Source organism: Gymnoscopelus microlampas (genome assembly GCF_963454915.1).
Source record: "Gymnoscopelus microlampas genome assembly, chromosome: 2".
Lineage (NCBI taxonomy): Eukaryota > Metazoa > Chordata > Actinopteri > Myctophiformes > Myctophidae > Gymnoscopelus > Gymnoscopelus microlampas.
The window spans coordinates 59,623,019-59,637,782 of NC_139939.1; the positions used below are offsets into that span (position 1 = coordinate 59,623,019).

General features: G+C 47.7%; 2 protein-coding genes across 2 annotated transcripts in view; one reads left to right on the plus strand and one right to left on the minus strand.

The window, feature by feature from the left end:
• LOC311056069 (voltage-dependent T-type calcium channel subunit alpha-1H-like) overlaps positions 1-14,764 on the plus strand; it is a gene marked incomplete at its 3' end in the record, with an annotated part of 190,479 nt that overhangs the window by 87,250 nt on the left and 88,465 nt on the right. The gene's annotated exons all lie outside the window — the stretch shown is intronic.
• LOC311033690 (beta-1,4-galactosyltransferase 1-like) lies at positions 13,657-14,712 on the minus strand (the record flags this gene model as incomplete). The annotated part of the gene is made up of 1 exon (XM_084041299.1): positions 13,657-14,712. The coding sequence occupies one exon, from the start codon at positions 14,710-14,712 to the stop codon at positions 13,657-13,659; it is 1,056 nt and encodes a 351-aa protein (XP_083897425.1).

The following is a 14,764-nucleotide window of genomic DNA, read 5'->3' on the forward strand; positions in this document are numbered from 1 at the left end:
GTCTCAGTCAGCTCCTTCACACAACCTGGGTGTACCGGATGCTGAGACTGACGCGGTGGAATAGTTCCAACTATATTGCATGTAAAGCTCGCATCCAATTGCCCACAATCGTTTTTGAATGCGGAATATTGACCCTTGCCCAGAATTTCTCTCAACCTCTGTTTGTCCTCAATTTGGGAATTGTTAATGGCCTTATCCATAAGTGCAGAAATGTCAACCGGTCTCATCCAATTAATTTTGGCAGGGTTCACCTCCTGGGGCCTCTCCACCAGTTTCCACTGAGGAAAAGCGTCCTCGGCTTTGTTCAAATCTTTTATAGCCAATAGGGGTGTATGAGTCTCTAGACCCTCCACCCCGTGTTTTTCCGTCACTGGTAAAGCAACCAAGGCTCCTGAGGCCAACTGTGTTAACCGAGTTTCCCCACTTGGAGTTCCCTCCACATGTCCCGTTATATCGGCCCCCGTATCAACAACATATTGCTCACCCCCTAGTATTGCCTTCAACTCCCCGTCCTGCTCAATGGTTTTGTTTGCTAATAGGGTTAATATTGGCCGTTCTACTTTTGCTTCTGACTCTGGTTTCTCTGCTTCCACTCTTGTTGTTTTTGGTACATCTCCTGTCTCTGCTCCGGTCCTAACAGGCTGTATTCCTCTTTGTTTATGAAAGGGTATGGATCGGCTTTCTCTTTTTGAGGGGGCGGGGGCCTCTGTTGGCCCTCCATCTTCCCCTGTTTGGGCTGTTTTTGGCCCCCGAAGGGGCCTTTGGCGTTTCCCGTCTGTGAGCGAGTCTGGGGGCGGCTGGGTTTATTTTTAACCTCGCCTTCCTCCCTCTCTAGCTCAGGGGGTGCTATTGACTGCTTTATTTCTTGTTCCCGAGGTTTCTGGACTTCACTGCGCTCTGCCTGTTTTTTTCTTGCAAGGATTTGGCTAAGGCGGTCATAGTTTAGGGTAGCATTTTGCCTCTCTAGGGGATTCATCTGGTTCCAGCTAGCCGCTAAAGGCAACCCACCGGAAATGGACAACAGGAGTTGTTCCTGCGTCATGATGTCCCCCGGGCACTCCTGCTCCATTAGGGCCATGGCTTGTGACAGTGGCATATGTTCCTTCCTTATTTTGTTAACGATTTCATTTCTTACCAATTCTGCGCGATTTTCACCCGGGGCTGCTGCCCATAGACTCAAGACACTCCATGGGGTGAATCCCTCAGGAATGGCTGCGTCTAGTTTGATGTTAAAGTAGGCTGCTGCAACCTGAGTGTCAAGCATTTTTCTCGGCAATTTTGTAGCACACCTGCTGACATAATCTGTAATGGTTTCATCAGGACTTCTAATGGGCAGATATGCTTCCAGCTCTCTAAAATCAGTAAGGTGAATTGTCCCCATGGCCGAATTTAGGTGCTCGGGCACTCGAGGGAAAACCGTCGGCGTCGATCGTAGCATGTAAGGGGATCTAGACTCCAAACCCACCGGACCGGACGGGCTAGGTTGATTTCTAGCCTCCATCACATCCATGCGGGTCCTTGGAGTTGAAGACCTCAGGGGAGTACCAAGGTTTGGACTAGGATCCCGAATGAGGTGGCCAGTCCCATCCATCAATCCCGGTGCAAACCCCGCCACTCTCCTTACCGCTCGATCACGCTCAACAGCCCTTTCCCTCAACAGGTCATAACCCGCAGTCATATAGGCTCCCTTCCAAGGAGCTGGCACACGGGGCAAACTCAGGATCGCCTGCGCCGTAGGCGCGGACTCAATATCGTAAGCTTCTCTTGGGGTGACCGGGTACCAGTCCGCAATGAGTTGATCTTGGCCCTCTCTAGGGTGTTCCCAGTCTGGTTTCTGGGTTGCTCCAATAACATGAGGGGACCAGCTGAGACCTGTGTCCGTGGTATATTTTGTTGCTCCCGCCTCAAAAGGGAGACGCTTGACATCCACCATTCTAATGTTCTGAGGTTGGGATCTGACATTTTGGCCAGCGGCTGTCATTCTCTTTACCAGAGCGATGGGGGGAGGAGAATTATGTTCTCCTTCTACCTCACCTCGCACGGGAGAATGATCGTCAAACCTAAGACAGCGTTCCACAACGGGATCTGGTGCTGGCCTCTGGCGCCGAGATCTGGATTCTGGCGAGGGATGAGGGGTCGATGCCCTCCTCACCTCTCTCCGATCTCTAGGCTTCCGGGCTTCGCGTTTTCCCGGGCGCGGGCTAGGCTCCCTCTCCTCGGGCGAGCCATTGGTTTGAATGGCTTTTAATGCCCTTAGGAGCTGGTCCTCCGCCCTGCCCTTATCAACCAGTACTATCAGATTGGTGTCTTCTCCCAAATTAGGCATGTCATGCAGCGCTAATGCAACTGCCTTGAGCATGTATTTGAGGGACAACCCCTGATAGCGCTGATTTTGGAAACGCGCCCTTAGCACCAAAGTTTGTTCCCCATTTGAAGTCAAACTTAAAGCTTCACGTTTCACAGCTGTCTTAAGTCTTTCAGCCAACTCAGATATCGGTGGGTCAGTGTCAGACATAGTTCTGGAGGACAAGCACAGATGCACAATACGTGAAAAATCGGTGAGATCACCTGGTATGGTCTCTAACCGTTGTCCATCACACAGAACTCTGCCCCTCATGGCTTTTCTACGGGCTTGGATAAGACTGGGACCGCCGTGTCTCCGTACCTCCGCCTCATGTGCAGGGCATTCCCGAAGGTCTGCACCATGGCACGTGATCAAAGGTCCAGGAACAGCCTCTACTCGTCCCTGGAGACCAACTAATCTGGTCCCCGGAACATAAATATCCTTTTGAGAACCCAAGCCCTTAGGCGGAAGCGCTACAATTATTGGATCACGGTGCCTGCTCAGCTCATAACAGTGGGACCTATTTTCATTGTGAACCCGTTGGGCCTCAGCGCGCATCCGGTGGACCTGCCGTTCCTGCTCAATCCTAGCTATGCGGTCACGGCGTTCCACCGGGGCAGAGCATGGGGCGGGCTGGACAGGTCGAAAGAGCTGTTCATAAGAGCCACTGCCGTCATTTGCCTGCCTATCATGCGCACGAGTGGGTTCCTCATTTGGGCGGACCGGACAAGGATTTTCAGATCGTGGCCTGGGGACTATATCTAAGAGGCCAGCCCTGGCATGGTTGAGGATAACAGTCAGACCTATCCAAGTTGTCTCGTCCGGTGTTAAGACCGTTACGGCAAATGTGCTCCCGGCGTCCACATAAGCACGACACAAAGCACGACAAGAGGCGCTGAGGTCATAGCCATATGTTCCGCACCCGACTAGAGTCATCACCACTGGTGTAGTTCTCCCTTCCGAAGTATTTTTTACTCGACAAGCCCGGAATAATGATGTGTACGTACCATACAACACCCGCTCACACTGGCCTGGAGTGTATTGTCCTTCACGGAATGGAACAACCAGGTTGGCAATAGCCCCATATCGGTCAGCGAGCAGATAGGCTCCTGTCCAGTACACCTCATTATTTAACAACCCGCCAAGGGCTTCATGGGTATATTTTTGAACCAAATCAATGCATTGTTTCTGATAATTGGGTCCAGCCGCTTTTTTTATGGCTAGCGCCATCCCCCCACCATTGGACAATTGCAGGTTAGCGGGGTTAACCAGGTTAGAGAGACGGTCAACAGGTGTGTGTTGTTCTAATCTATCTCTGCTTACGCTTATATTATTCAATAGGGATGTGTCCCCGGGAACCGGCAAACTATGTTCTCCCAGCCCCAGAGCCTGTAGACTCACCGCTCTGGGGTACAGACCCTCAGCGGGAGGACCAGGGGCAGTGGGATAGATGCACTGGTTCACATACCACGAGGGACCTTCATCCATAATTTCGATGGGTACCTCATCATATGCCGGCGGGTCATTATGAATATGACCGCCTGGCCAGTTCTCGTCAACCTCTGCCTCAGCAAGGTCCTCAACAATCACGGCGTCTTCCTGGAAGCCCTCGTGATCTTGAAAAACTGACTGGGCGCCCTCAGAAACTCCAGTAAAGGAGTCATCCGGGGCTGGGACAAGATCAGCCATATATGATGGGTGACTTAGTTTTTATCCAAATATGAGCAATCAATCAATTTTTTTTTTTTTTTTTTTTTTTTTTTTTTATAAATTTTTACCTCTATCTCCTCGTCCTAAATCTAAGGTGCCTGGCCCAGGCAGAAAAATATCCCCAAATTCAACTTAATTCAACCAAGATACGGGCAATGCCATGAATTCTTGTTTGAATGTTAAATCTGGATAATATTCCTCAATTCCTGCGAACTAAAGGCTACCTAAGATTAGGCGACCAAGCAATCGGTAATGCTAGGAGCTGACAAAATTCTCTGTTTATTCAACCAGATTATGGGCAATGCCAAGGTCCCAGTCGAATACAGCAGAATCCACTATCGCTCCCCGCAACCTCGTTGCAGTGTGGCCGCCAAAAGGAACTAATCAGAGAGATTTTGGTAGATTTATTTTTATTTGTAAAATCCAAACTTTTTGTAATTAGAATTGGGCAAAACAAAACCTTTCGATCAAAAATATTTTATTTGATAAAATAATAATTACATTTTCTTTTGAAATTATAATCAAATATCTATATCTTTGGCGACAATCATTTTAGACAGGTTTCTATCCTATTTGAATCCGGTTTCTCTATCCTCGTCCTTCACGGTTGAAACTGGCAATAGCGCTTTTTGCCCCGCTTTTACGAGTGCTCTCTGTGGATCTCTTACGGTTACAGCACAGAAAACAGAGAGATTTCTTGCGAATCGGGATTACTTTATTTACGTGAGCATAGGAAAACCTCACGGGAGAAGTTGTGAAATGTTAACTTAATAGATGTGAAGCGTGTGGGCGTTCCACATCTAACTAAAACGAAATTTCACGGAAAAGATCTTTGAACTAGAATCACTTGTTCAACTAGACTCGAGTCTCTAGACTATGAGCCTCAACTGTTATAGCATTTGGCGGTCTCTCCAAATGTCTAACACTAAATATTAGTATCCTCTATATTTTAGACAAAATTAAATGTTGACATCAGCTGTCTCTCTGATGTCTAATAATCTAATTCCAGCGTTCAGTTTTAACATGAGCAGTCTATCTCATGTCCCTGTTCGGGCGCCATGTTATGGCCTGACGAAAATAGAAGAAATTGAAACACTCCTAATTTCTACTACCCTCGTTAGTTTCAGCAAAACCTATAAACCCTATGAATTTAAACCCCATAAGTACAGCAGTGCCGTTGCACCCCAGATAGCGCGTGCCCCGCGCCGAGAAGTTCTCAGACCAATTGTAGCTGTGAAACTATTTACCTCTCAGCACTGGAAACACACTCTGAAATGCCTATTTCTATTTATAGTGGCTTCTGTTGCATATTTTCTCACTCACCCAAGTGTCCGCTGATAAGATCAAACGGCTCGTATGAAGAAATCCTCTTAAAACTTCTCTCATAGAAAAGGGTTTTTATTTAACACTCAAGCTAATACAGGCTTTTAGCAATAATACAAATATATGTATGAAAAGGCAGAATTTCTGATAAGACAGACAACAGACCCCTAAGCTCTATCTCCTCATTTCCTAAATCTAAGGTGCCTGGCACAGGCAGAAAAATATCCCCAAATTCAACTTAATTCAACCAAGATACGGGCAATGCCATGAATTCTTGTTTGAATGTTAAATCTGGATAATATTCCTCAATTCCTGCGAACTAAAGGCTACCTAAGATTAGGCGTCCAAGCAATCGGTAATGCTAGGAGCTGACAAAATTCTCTGTTTATTCAACCAGATTATGGGCAATGCCAAGGTCCCAGTTGAATACAGCAGAATTCACTATCGCTCCCCGCAACCTCGTTGCAGTGTGGCCGCCAAAAGGAACTAATCAGAGAGAGCTAAAAATGGGAGAAGTTCCGCGCAAGGCTATGTCCGTCGCCCCGTAAAAGGCACAAACAAGTGACACCTCACAAAAGCTTCTCTACCAAACCCCCCCAGAACAGAGATATACAGCAGTATTTATACAATTCTGGCTCCATCCCACACACCAAATAAGGGATCGCCTCCCTCCGGATTAGATCATTTCAGTAGCTGAACCTTATATGGTGCTGGTTAGATTATTTCAATAGGAAAAACCTAATATGGTTTTTCCCTCTAGCAGTTAACACATTTCAGCTGTTGCCATAGCCATTTAGGTCACGTGAGCAAAAGTATAGTTTTTAGCAAGTCATTGCGAAAGAGGAAGTTGTGGCTGTGGTGTGACGGCTGGTATCAAGGAGCAGAGTTGGTGTCCACAGCAACAGTGAGTTGATTGGTGCTCCAACGCCTACGTTGACGCCCCCCGCGCTTGTTCCTCTTCCTCATCAGAGCGTGTTGGTTGGCAAGGTCACCCAGCTGCCGCGGGGTCAACAAAGGCCGCGGATTGACAAGGCCATATCTTAGCCCTACCATGTCACCCTCTCTTGGCCTTGGCTGAACCTCGGCCCCGTCCCTGGACCTCTCCACGTTGTAGTCAGGCCCCTCTGGATGCCCCAGGAAGGTAACTCCCCAAAGCTTCCTCACATGGAACTGGGTGTCCAGGCGAGGAGTCAGGGCCACCAAGCACATCATCTCAGCTTCCTTATCCTGGGGAGTACGCCACAGCATGCACCAGGGCCCTTCTGGATGGTCATAAATCATGGCAGTGACAGGTGCAGCTCCCTGTGGCATGTCCCACTCACCATCATCCCGAAAGCGGGGTTCGTATGAATGTTGGGCCCACAAGGTGGAGCCTGCTATCCATTCACCTAACTCATGACCCTTGGGATGGAACATCACAGACCCTCGGGGAATTTCACCTACACTCCCCCAAGCTGCTTTCAGCCATACCCGCGGGCCCTCCTTCAACTGACTTTCGGAAAGGGAACCCCCATCAGGGGTATATAAAATCATGGGTTTAGCCGGGACCGGAATTCGGGTCCTCCTGCTTACAATATTTTCCCCAATTGAATGTTGGCCAGGATTCGGGTTAGGACTGGGGTTTGGACTGGGGTTTGGACCTGAGTTTGGACTTGGGTTTGGAATTGAGTTTGGACTTGGGTTTGGAATTGGGTTTGGAATTGGGTTTGGGCCTTGGATAGAGCTCCTACCCACAGGCACCACTCGCAGACTCTCTCTGGCCTCCCCCAGAACTTGAGCAGGCCCATTAGCTACCGTGGGACCCGCCTCATCAGATCTGGTGGTACGTGAGGCCAGGACCACAAGGGGAAGTGACGGCTCAGCAATGCCCTCCCCCGGTGGATCTGTGCTCCTGGGTCCAAATAGGTCAAACATGTCCTCCCCCAGGGCGTACAGATCCACCCGGTCCTCCTCATGTGCCATCTCGGGTTCTGGAGTTGACACGACCCAACTGACTGAGTCTGAGTCCGGAGTCAAAAGATTTAACTCCCGAACTGCTGGACCCTGTAACATGAAACAAATGATAATCTATTTTATTCTATTATCGTATAATGTTTTACCAATTATTATTATTATTATTATTTTTTTGTTTTGTTTTGTTTTATTATTATTATTATTTATTTATTTTCTTATCCATGAGCTTGGTCACGGGCCACAATCCTGTCATGGCTGCACATGATCACCTTTCCGACTCTGGTCTGCCTCCCTTTTAAAAAGGCTAAAACTAAGCCCTCTGTTAGCAGGGGGATAAGAGCAGAAATCAGATCAAAAAGGCTCAGAATCTTGAGTGATATCATTAGTGCTGTTATTAACCAATATACGACAGTGGCCCGCACCATTTCCCTCTTACGAGGCCCCGGTCTTAGAGATAACACCAGCACGGCTAGGTAAGCCAGTAGTGCATCCATAAGCAGAGCCTCGCCCACCATCATAGCCAGCAGCCAGGCAACACAATGGAAAAATACATGCACCATTTGTCCCACCAGCATGCACAGGGCTATGACATACAAAGTTGGTGTCCACCATTTAAGATGGGTGTCTAGACTTCCCATACCAACCCAAATAAGCCCCAGACCGTGCGATCGTTCACACATTATCATTCTGAGGATTGTCAGACAACACCCCAGAAATAGCAATAGCCCAAAGTGTACACGATCGCATCGTTTCCTAGGCAGAACTACTGTAAACAGTATTAAGGCCATAATGATTAACTCATCAGGGCACAGGCAATAGTTACCGTGCCACACAATGAGTCTACCAGAATAGCACTTGAAAGCTCTCTTTGAACAGGAAACCACACTCACCAGCGCATTCCCCGTGTCTTGGGTCATCGCAGCTGTGTCATAGTCAAATGTGGTTGAGTTGTCACCGTTCATGGTCGCCTATCAGTCCTGTTCTACCAAGTGCAGTAATTTGCTCGGAGTGCCTTAATGATGCTGTCCCATACATATATATACATATGTTACAGCATCACACGCACGCACGCACGCACGCACGCACGCACGCACGCACGCACACACACACACACACACACACACACACACACACACACACACACACACACACACTGGCGGAGACGATACATATAGTTAATCTTGGCATTGATGGTTCCGCTCTTACGATGCTCCTTATAGATTAGCGCTCGGGTGGCGCAGTGGTAAAGTCCCTGCCCACCACCATGGGTTCGAATCCACCTTGCTGCAATCCGGCTTTGTGGGACTGTGTTCAGGGTGGTCTCTGACCTTTGCTCCTCCTTGGACCTATCTATACCTGTGGGTTATACCAGGGACAAGTGACTGGGACTTGTTCTGCTCTTCCTCATGGAGCTACCAGTGGATTATACCAGTGTCAGTTTACCGTACAGTATGTGGATTATACCAGTGTCAGTTTACCGTACAGTATGTGGATTATACCAGTGTCAGTTTACCGTACAGTATGTGGATTATACCAGTGTCAGTTTACCGTACAGTATGTGGATTATGCGGTCGACACGCGCTGACATTTTGCGCATACTTCTTAGTTTCTGTTGCTGACACGTACAGTATAAACATATACAATACATCTGCTGCTATGCTCACGCACCTTTATATCTGACCTCAGGTACTATGCGAAAATATGTAGATTATATGTTTGTTTTTCTTTCATCATTCCAATCTCATTCTCAACCTGTGGGTCGGGACCCCCTATGGGGGATCCCCACTTGATTTTGGGGGGGGGGTCTTCGCATGCACAGGATCACTCCACATGCCTCCAAGACCCGTCACAGACTGTTGATCAGAGCTATGGCTATGTTTTAGACATCTTACCCCACCTCCATCAGTGATCACACTCTATGTTTTAGACATCTTACCTCACCTCCATCAGTGATCACACTCTATGTTTTAGACATCTTACCCCACCTCCATCAGTGATCACACTCTATGTTTTAGACATCTTACCTCACCTCCATCAGTGATCACACTCTATGTTTTAGACATCTTACCTCACCTCCATCAGTGATCACACTCTATGTTTTAGACATCTTACCTCACCTCCATCAGTGATCACACTCTATGTTTTAGACATCTTACCTCACCTCCATCAGTGATCACACTCTATGTTTTAGACATCTTACCTCACCTCCATCAGTGATCACACTCTATGTTTTAGACATCTTACCCCACCTCCATCAGTGATCACACTCTATGTTTTAGACATCTTACCCCACCTCCATCAGTGATCACACTCTATGTTTTAGACATCTTACCTCACCTCCATCAGTGATCACACTCTATGTTTTAGACATCTTACCCCACCTCCATCAGTGATCACACTCTATGTTTTAGACATCTTACCTCACCTCCATCAGTGATCACACTCTATGTTTTAGACATCTTACCCCACCTCCATCAGTGATCACACTCTATGTTTTAGACATCTTACCCCACCTCCATCAGTGATCACACTCTATGTTTTAGACATCTTACCCCACCTCCATCAGTGATCACACTCTATGTTTTAGACATCTTACCTCACCTCCATCAGTGATCACACTCTATGTTTTAGACATCTTACCCCACCTCCATCAGTGATCACACTCTATGTTTTAGACATCTTACCTCACCTCCATCAGTGATCACACTCTATGTTTTAGACATCTTACCTCACCTCCATCAGTGATCACACTCTATGTTTTAGACATCTTACCTCACCTCCATCAGTGATCACACTCTATGTTTTAGACATCTTACCCCACCTCCATCAGTGATCAGACTCTATGTTTTAGACATCTTACCCCACCTCCATCAGTGATCACACTCTATGTTTTAGACATCTTACCCCACCTCCATCAGTGATCAGACTCTATGTTTTAGACATCTTACCCCACCTCCATCAGTGATCACACTCTATGTTTTAGACATCTTACCTCACCTCCATCAGTGATCAGACTCTATGTTTTAGACATCTTACCCCACCTCCATCAGTGATCACACTCTATGTTTTAGACATCTTACCCCACCTCCATCAGTGATCACACTCTATGTTTTAGACATCTTACCCCACCTCCATCAGTGATCAGACTCTATGTTTTAGACATCTTACCCCACCTCCATCAGTGATCAGACTCTATGTTTTAGACATCTTACCTCACCTCCATCAGTGATCAGACTCTATGTTTTAGACATCTTACCTCACCTCCATCAGTGATCAGACTCTATGTTTTAGACATCTTACCTCACCTCCATCAGTGATCACACTCTATGTTTTAGACATCTTACCCCACCTCCATCAGTGATCAGACTCTATGTTTTAGACATCTTACCTCACCTCCATCAGTGATCAGACTCTATGTTTTAGACATCTTACCTCACCTCCATCAGTGATCACACTCTATGTTTTAGACATCTTACCCCACCTCCATCAGTGATCACACTCTATGTTTTAGACATCTTACCTCACCTCCATCAGTGATCACACTCTATGTTTTAGACATCTTACCCCACCTCCATCAGTGATCACACTCTATGTTTTAGACATCTTACCCCACCTCCATCAGTGATCACACTCTATGTTTTAGACATCTTACCCCACCTCCATCAGTGATCAGACTCTATGTTTTAGACATCTTACCTCACCTCCATCAGTGATCACACTCTATGTTTTAGACATCTTACCCCACCTCCATCAGTGATCACACTCTATGTTTTAGACATCTTACCCCACCTCCATCAGTGATCACACTCTATGTTTTAGACATCTTACCTCACCTCCATCAGTGATCACACTCTATGTTTTAGACATCTTACCCCACCTCCATCAGTGATCACACTCTATGTTTTAGACATCTTACCTCACCTCCATCAGTGATCACACTCTATGTTTTAGACATCTTACCTCACCTCCATCAGTGATCAGACTCTATGTTTTAGACATCTTACCTCACCTCCATCAGTGATCACACTCTATGTTTTAGACATCTTACCCCCCACCTCCATCAGTGATCACACTCTATGTTTTAGACATCTTACACCCCACCTCCATCAGTGATCACACTCTATGTTTTAGACATCTTACCCCCCACCTCCATCAGTGATCACACTCTATGTTTTAGACATCTTACCCCACCTCCATCAGTGATCAGACTCTCGGCTTGATTGATTCTCTGATTTGCCTATCAGACCCTCAGCCTGATCTGGCAGGATGCCAAAGCAACCAGATAGAGGAAGCCTGACCTCTTTATCACATGACCGAGGTTGGGGAGGTTGGGAGGATGTGACTAGAGGTTAGGGGCCGCAAAGAAAAGTGGGGAGGGAGGAGAGGAGAGGAGCCGAGAGGCCGGACTTCGCTTGACGTGTGTGCAGAGTGAATAGGCCAGCAATGATCGCTGGCCATCGCTGGACGATGATGGGTTTTGGACTCTGTCTGGACCAACCTCGGATCGGGCCTAGACGGGCAGAAATGTTGAAAGTTGCGAGGCGTTGTGAGCTTGTAGATCTGCTATTTCTCACAATATTTATCTGTGGAACCGAGTCACACTAAATGTAATGCCTCAACTCCTACATTCCAAGTGCTTGTCAGGGTGGGGGGTCCCCAGTTCAAATGTGATTTTTTTTGGGGGGGGAGTCCCCAGCTCAAATATGATTTATTCTGGGGGGTCCTGGCCTGAAAAGGTTGAGAACTATTGCCTCAACCTCAGCTCTCTTTCCCTTTGTTCACATTCACTTCCACTGCTCTTCTTCTTCTTCTTCTTCTTCTTCTTCTTCTTCCACTCATTCATTTCATTTCCTTCCATTTCTTTCTGTTGGTGCCGTGTACAGTATGACCTCTGACCTCTTGTCTCTGTCTATAGAGACGTTGGTGTCATGTACAGTATGACCTCTGACCTATAGGCTGCCCTAGCGCAGGGGTCGGCAACAGGCGGCCCGCGGGCCGAAATTGGCCCCCCAGAAATAATATCTGGCCTGTGAGATAATTTTGAAAAAAAAAAAAAAAAAATTTTTTTTTTTTTTTTTGAAAAATATTTTTTTTAATTCGGTTTAATTATGTTAATGTTCACATTGTTGGTGCCATCAGTCACATATTAGTAAAGATACAGTATGAATGATTTACTGAAAAGTGTTATAAAAAAAGTATTAAAAATTAATGTTAAAATAATTATAAATACTTATTTCATAGAACCTGAACCCACTTTTGAAATCATGCACTCATAAACACAATGCATTTTAAAGGATTTATAACATTTTATAGCTAGATTAGAGGAAAATGGAGAAGAAAAAAAAAATCACCAGAAAAATCGCCTGTGCTGATATTTAAACCGGAAAAAATGTTGATTTATATTGGTCAAACAGAACCGAATTAGACCCAAATTAGACCCGAATTAGACCGAGTTAGACCCGAATTAGACCCGAAAAAGCGCGCGCGTGCATGTTCGCGGGGAGGCCCGGCCCGCGATGGAATGTCTGGGAGTGATATTGGCCCTAGGCTTATCTCAGTTGCCTACCCCTGCGTGTCTCATATCTGGCATAGAGGGGCGGGTTCAAAATCCACCAGAGGAACAATTACGTGAGATGCCATCGGTTCACCGATCTGTCCGTCAGCCCCCGCCCCGCCCCCATGCCCCTCCTCCTCCTCCTCCCCCAATGTGCAGCATTGAGAGCCCTGACGTCACAACATTTGGAGCGACGCCCACTGCACTCTGGTTGGTTGGTTGGGGAAATGAAACACTTCCTATTCCACGAACGTCAACAGGCTGGTCCAGGCTCTTATATCTTATCGCGTTGGTTCTCAAAGTGGGGTCCGGGGACCCCCAGGGGTACTTGAGGGGGTTCCAGGGGGTCCCCAGCTAAATGATGTATAGGAACCAAATGGACCCTTGTGGGTCTGTAACTCTGAGAGCGTACAAATGGAACCAAATGGACCCTAACGGGTCCATTTGGTTCCATTTGTACGCTCTCTGAGTTACATTAACATTGATTTTACAATATGAATTGGGGTCCCCGGGATGGAAATGCCATTAAATGATGGTCCGTAGCCCTAATGCATGACAAACTGGGGGGTCCTTGATATAAAACAAATTATGGCTAGAGCCGTAAAAATCTTCTCTTATGGGGGTCCCTGGCTTATCTTTTCAAATGGGGGTCCGCGGGGTAATAAGTGTAACTTTGGGGGTCCTTGACATGAAATAGTTTGAGAACCACTGTCTTATCTCATATCTCCTGGAGATCGAGGCTATGTACGGTACGACCGCGGTGACGTTGGTGTCACGTACAGAGGGTACGACCGCTTGCCGACGTCCACAGTGATGTCCACAGTGATGTCCACAGTGATGTCCTCGGTGGCGTCCACAGTGGCCGCTTGCCGACGTCCACGGTGACGTTGGTGTACAGCGGCTCTCTCGTCGTCCTCACCACCTCGTAGGACAGAGAGCCGATCCCGTCCGTCTTCATGGTCTGTCTGGTGCGTCCGGCGAGGACGCACCTCTCTGGGTTGACTTGGTTGCGTTGGTCTCTGGCGTGAGGGATGTTCTTGGTTCTGCCCACCTCTCCGTCGGGACGAGACACGGACATGTTGCTGAACACGACCCTGTTGTAGATGTCGTCGTCCTCTCCTCCCCATCCCCAGTAGTTATTTGGGAAACCGTTGATTTTCAAGAACTGGTCTTTACTCATCGACGTAATGCCTCCAAAGAACGTAGCGTATGGTAACCGGAAGTTAAACTTCTCAACGGCGCCGGCCAGGTGCCTGGGCTGGCTGAAGCAGCCGTATATGTTCCGGGCGTCCATGGGAATCATGTCCACGTCGCTGAACACGAAGCAATCGTAGTCGTGATCCTTCAGAGCCTCCAGGTAACCGATGTTCATCAGCTTGGCCTTGTTGAACGTCTCGTTTCCGTGCTGGTGGACCACGTAGACGCCGTAGTTCCGTTTCTGCCGCTGCAGCACGGGGTGGAGGTAGTGGAGCCAGTGTTTGAGGTGCTGCTCCCTGTCTCTGAAGGGAATGATCACGGCCACCCTCTGGGAGCACACGGGGTCTTTGGGTCGATGCCGACCGCCCGGCTCGACGTCGGGGTTCTCCTCGGCGGTCTGCTCCAGACTCACGTTGGAACTCAGGTTGAAATCCACCCTCAGAGGCCCCAGCAGCGGAGAGGTTTCAGTAGGACATGCTGGGGGTTCGAGGAGTGTGGCTGCCGGCGCAGGGGGTGTGGCCAGCAGTAGACAAAACGGCAACACCACCAGTATACAAACCAGTAACACCACTAACACCACTGCCGTTCTTTTGAGACTCAAGTACCGCAACCTGAAACCCGGAGCATACATACTGTGACATACTATCCGTACGGACAAGGGTTAAAAAGGGCCTGGGCCTGAC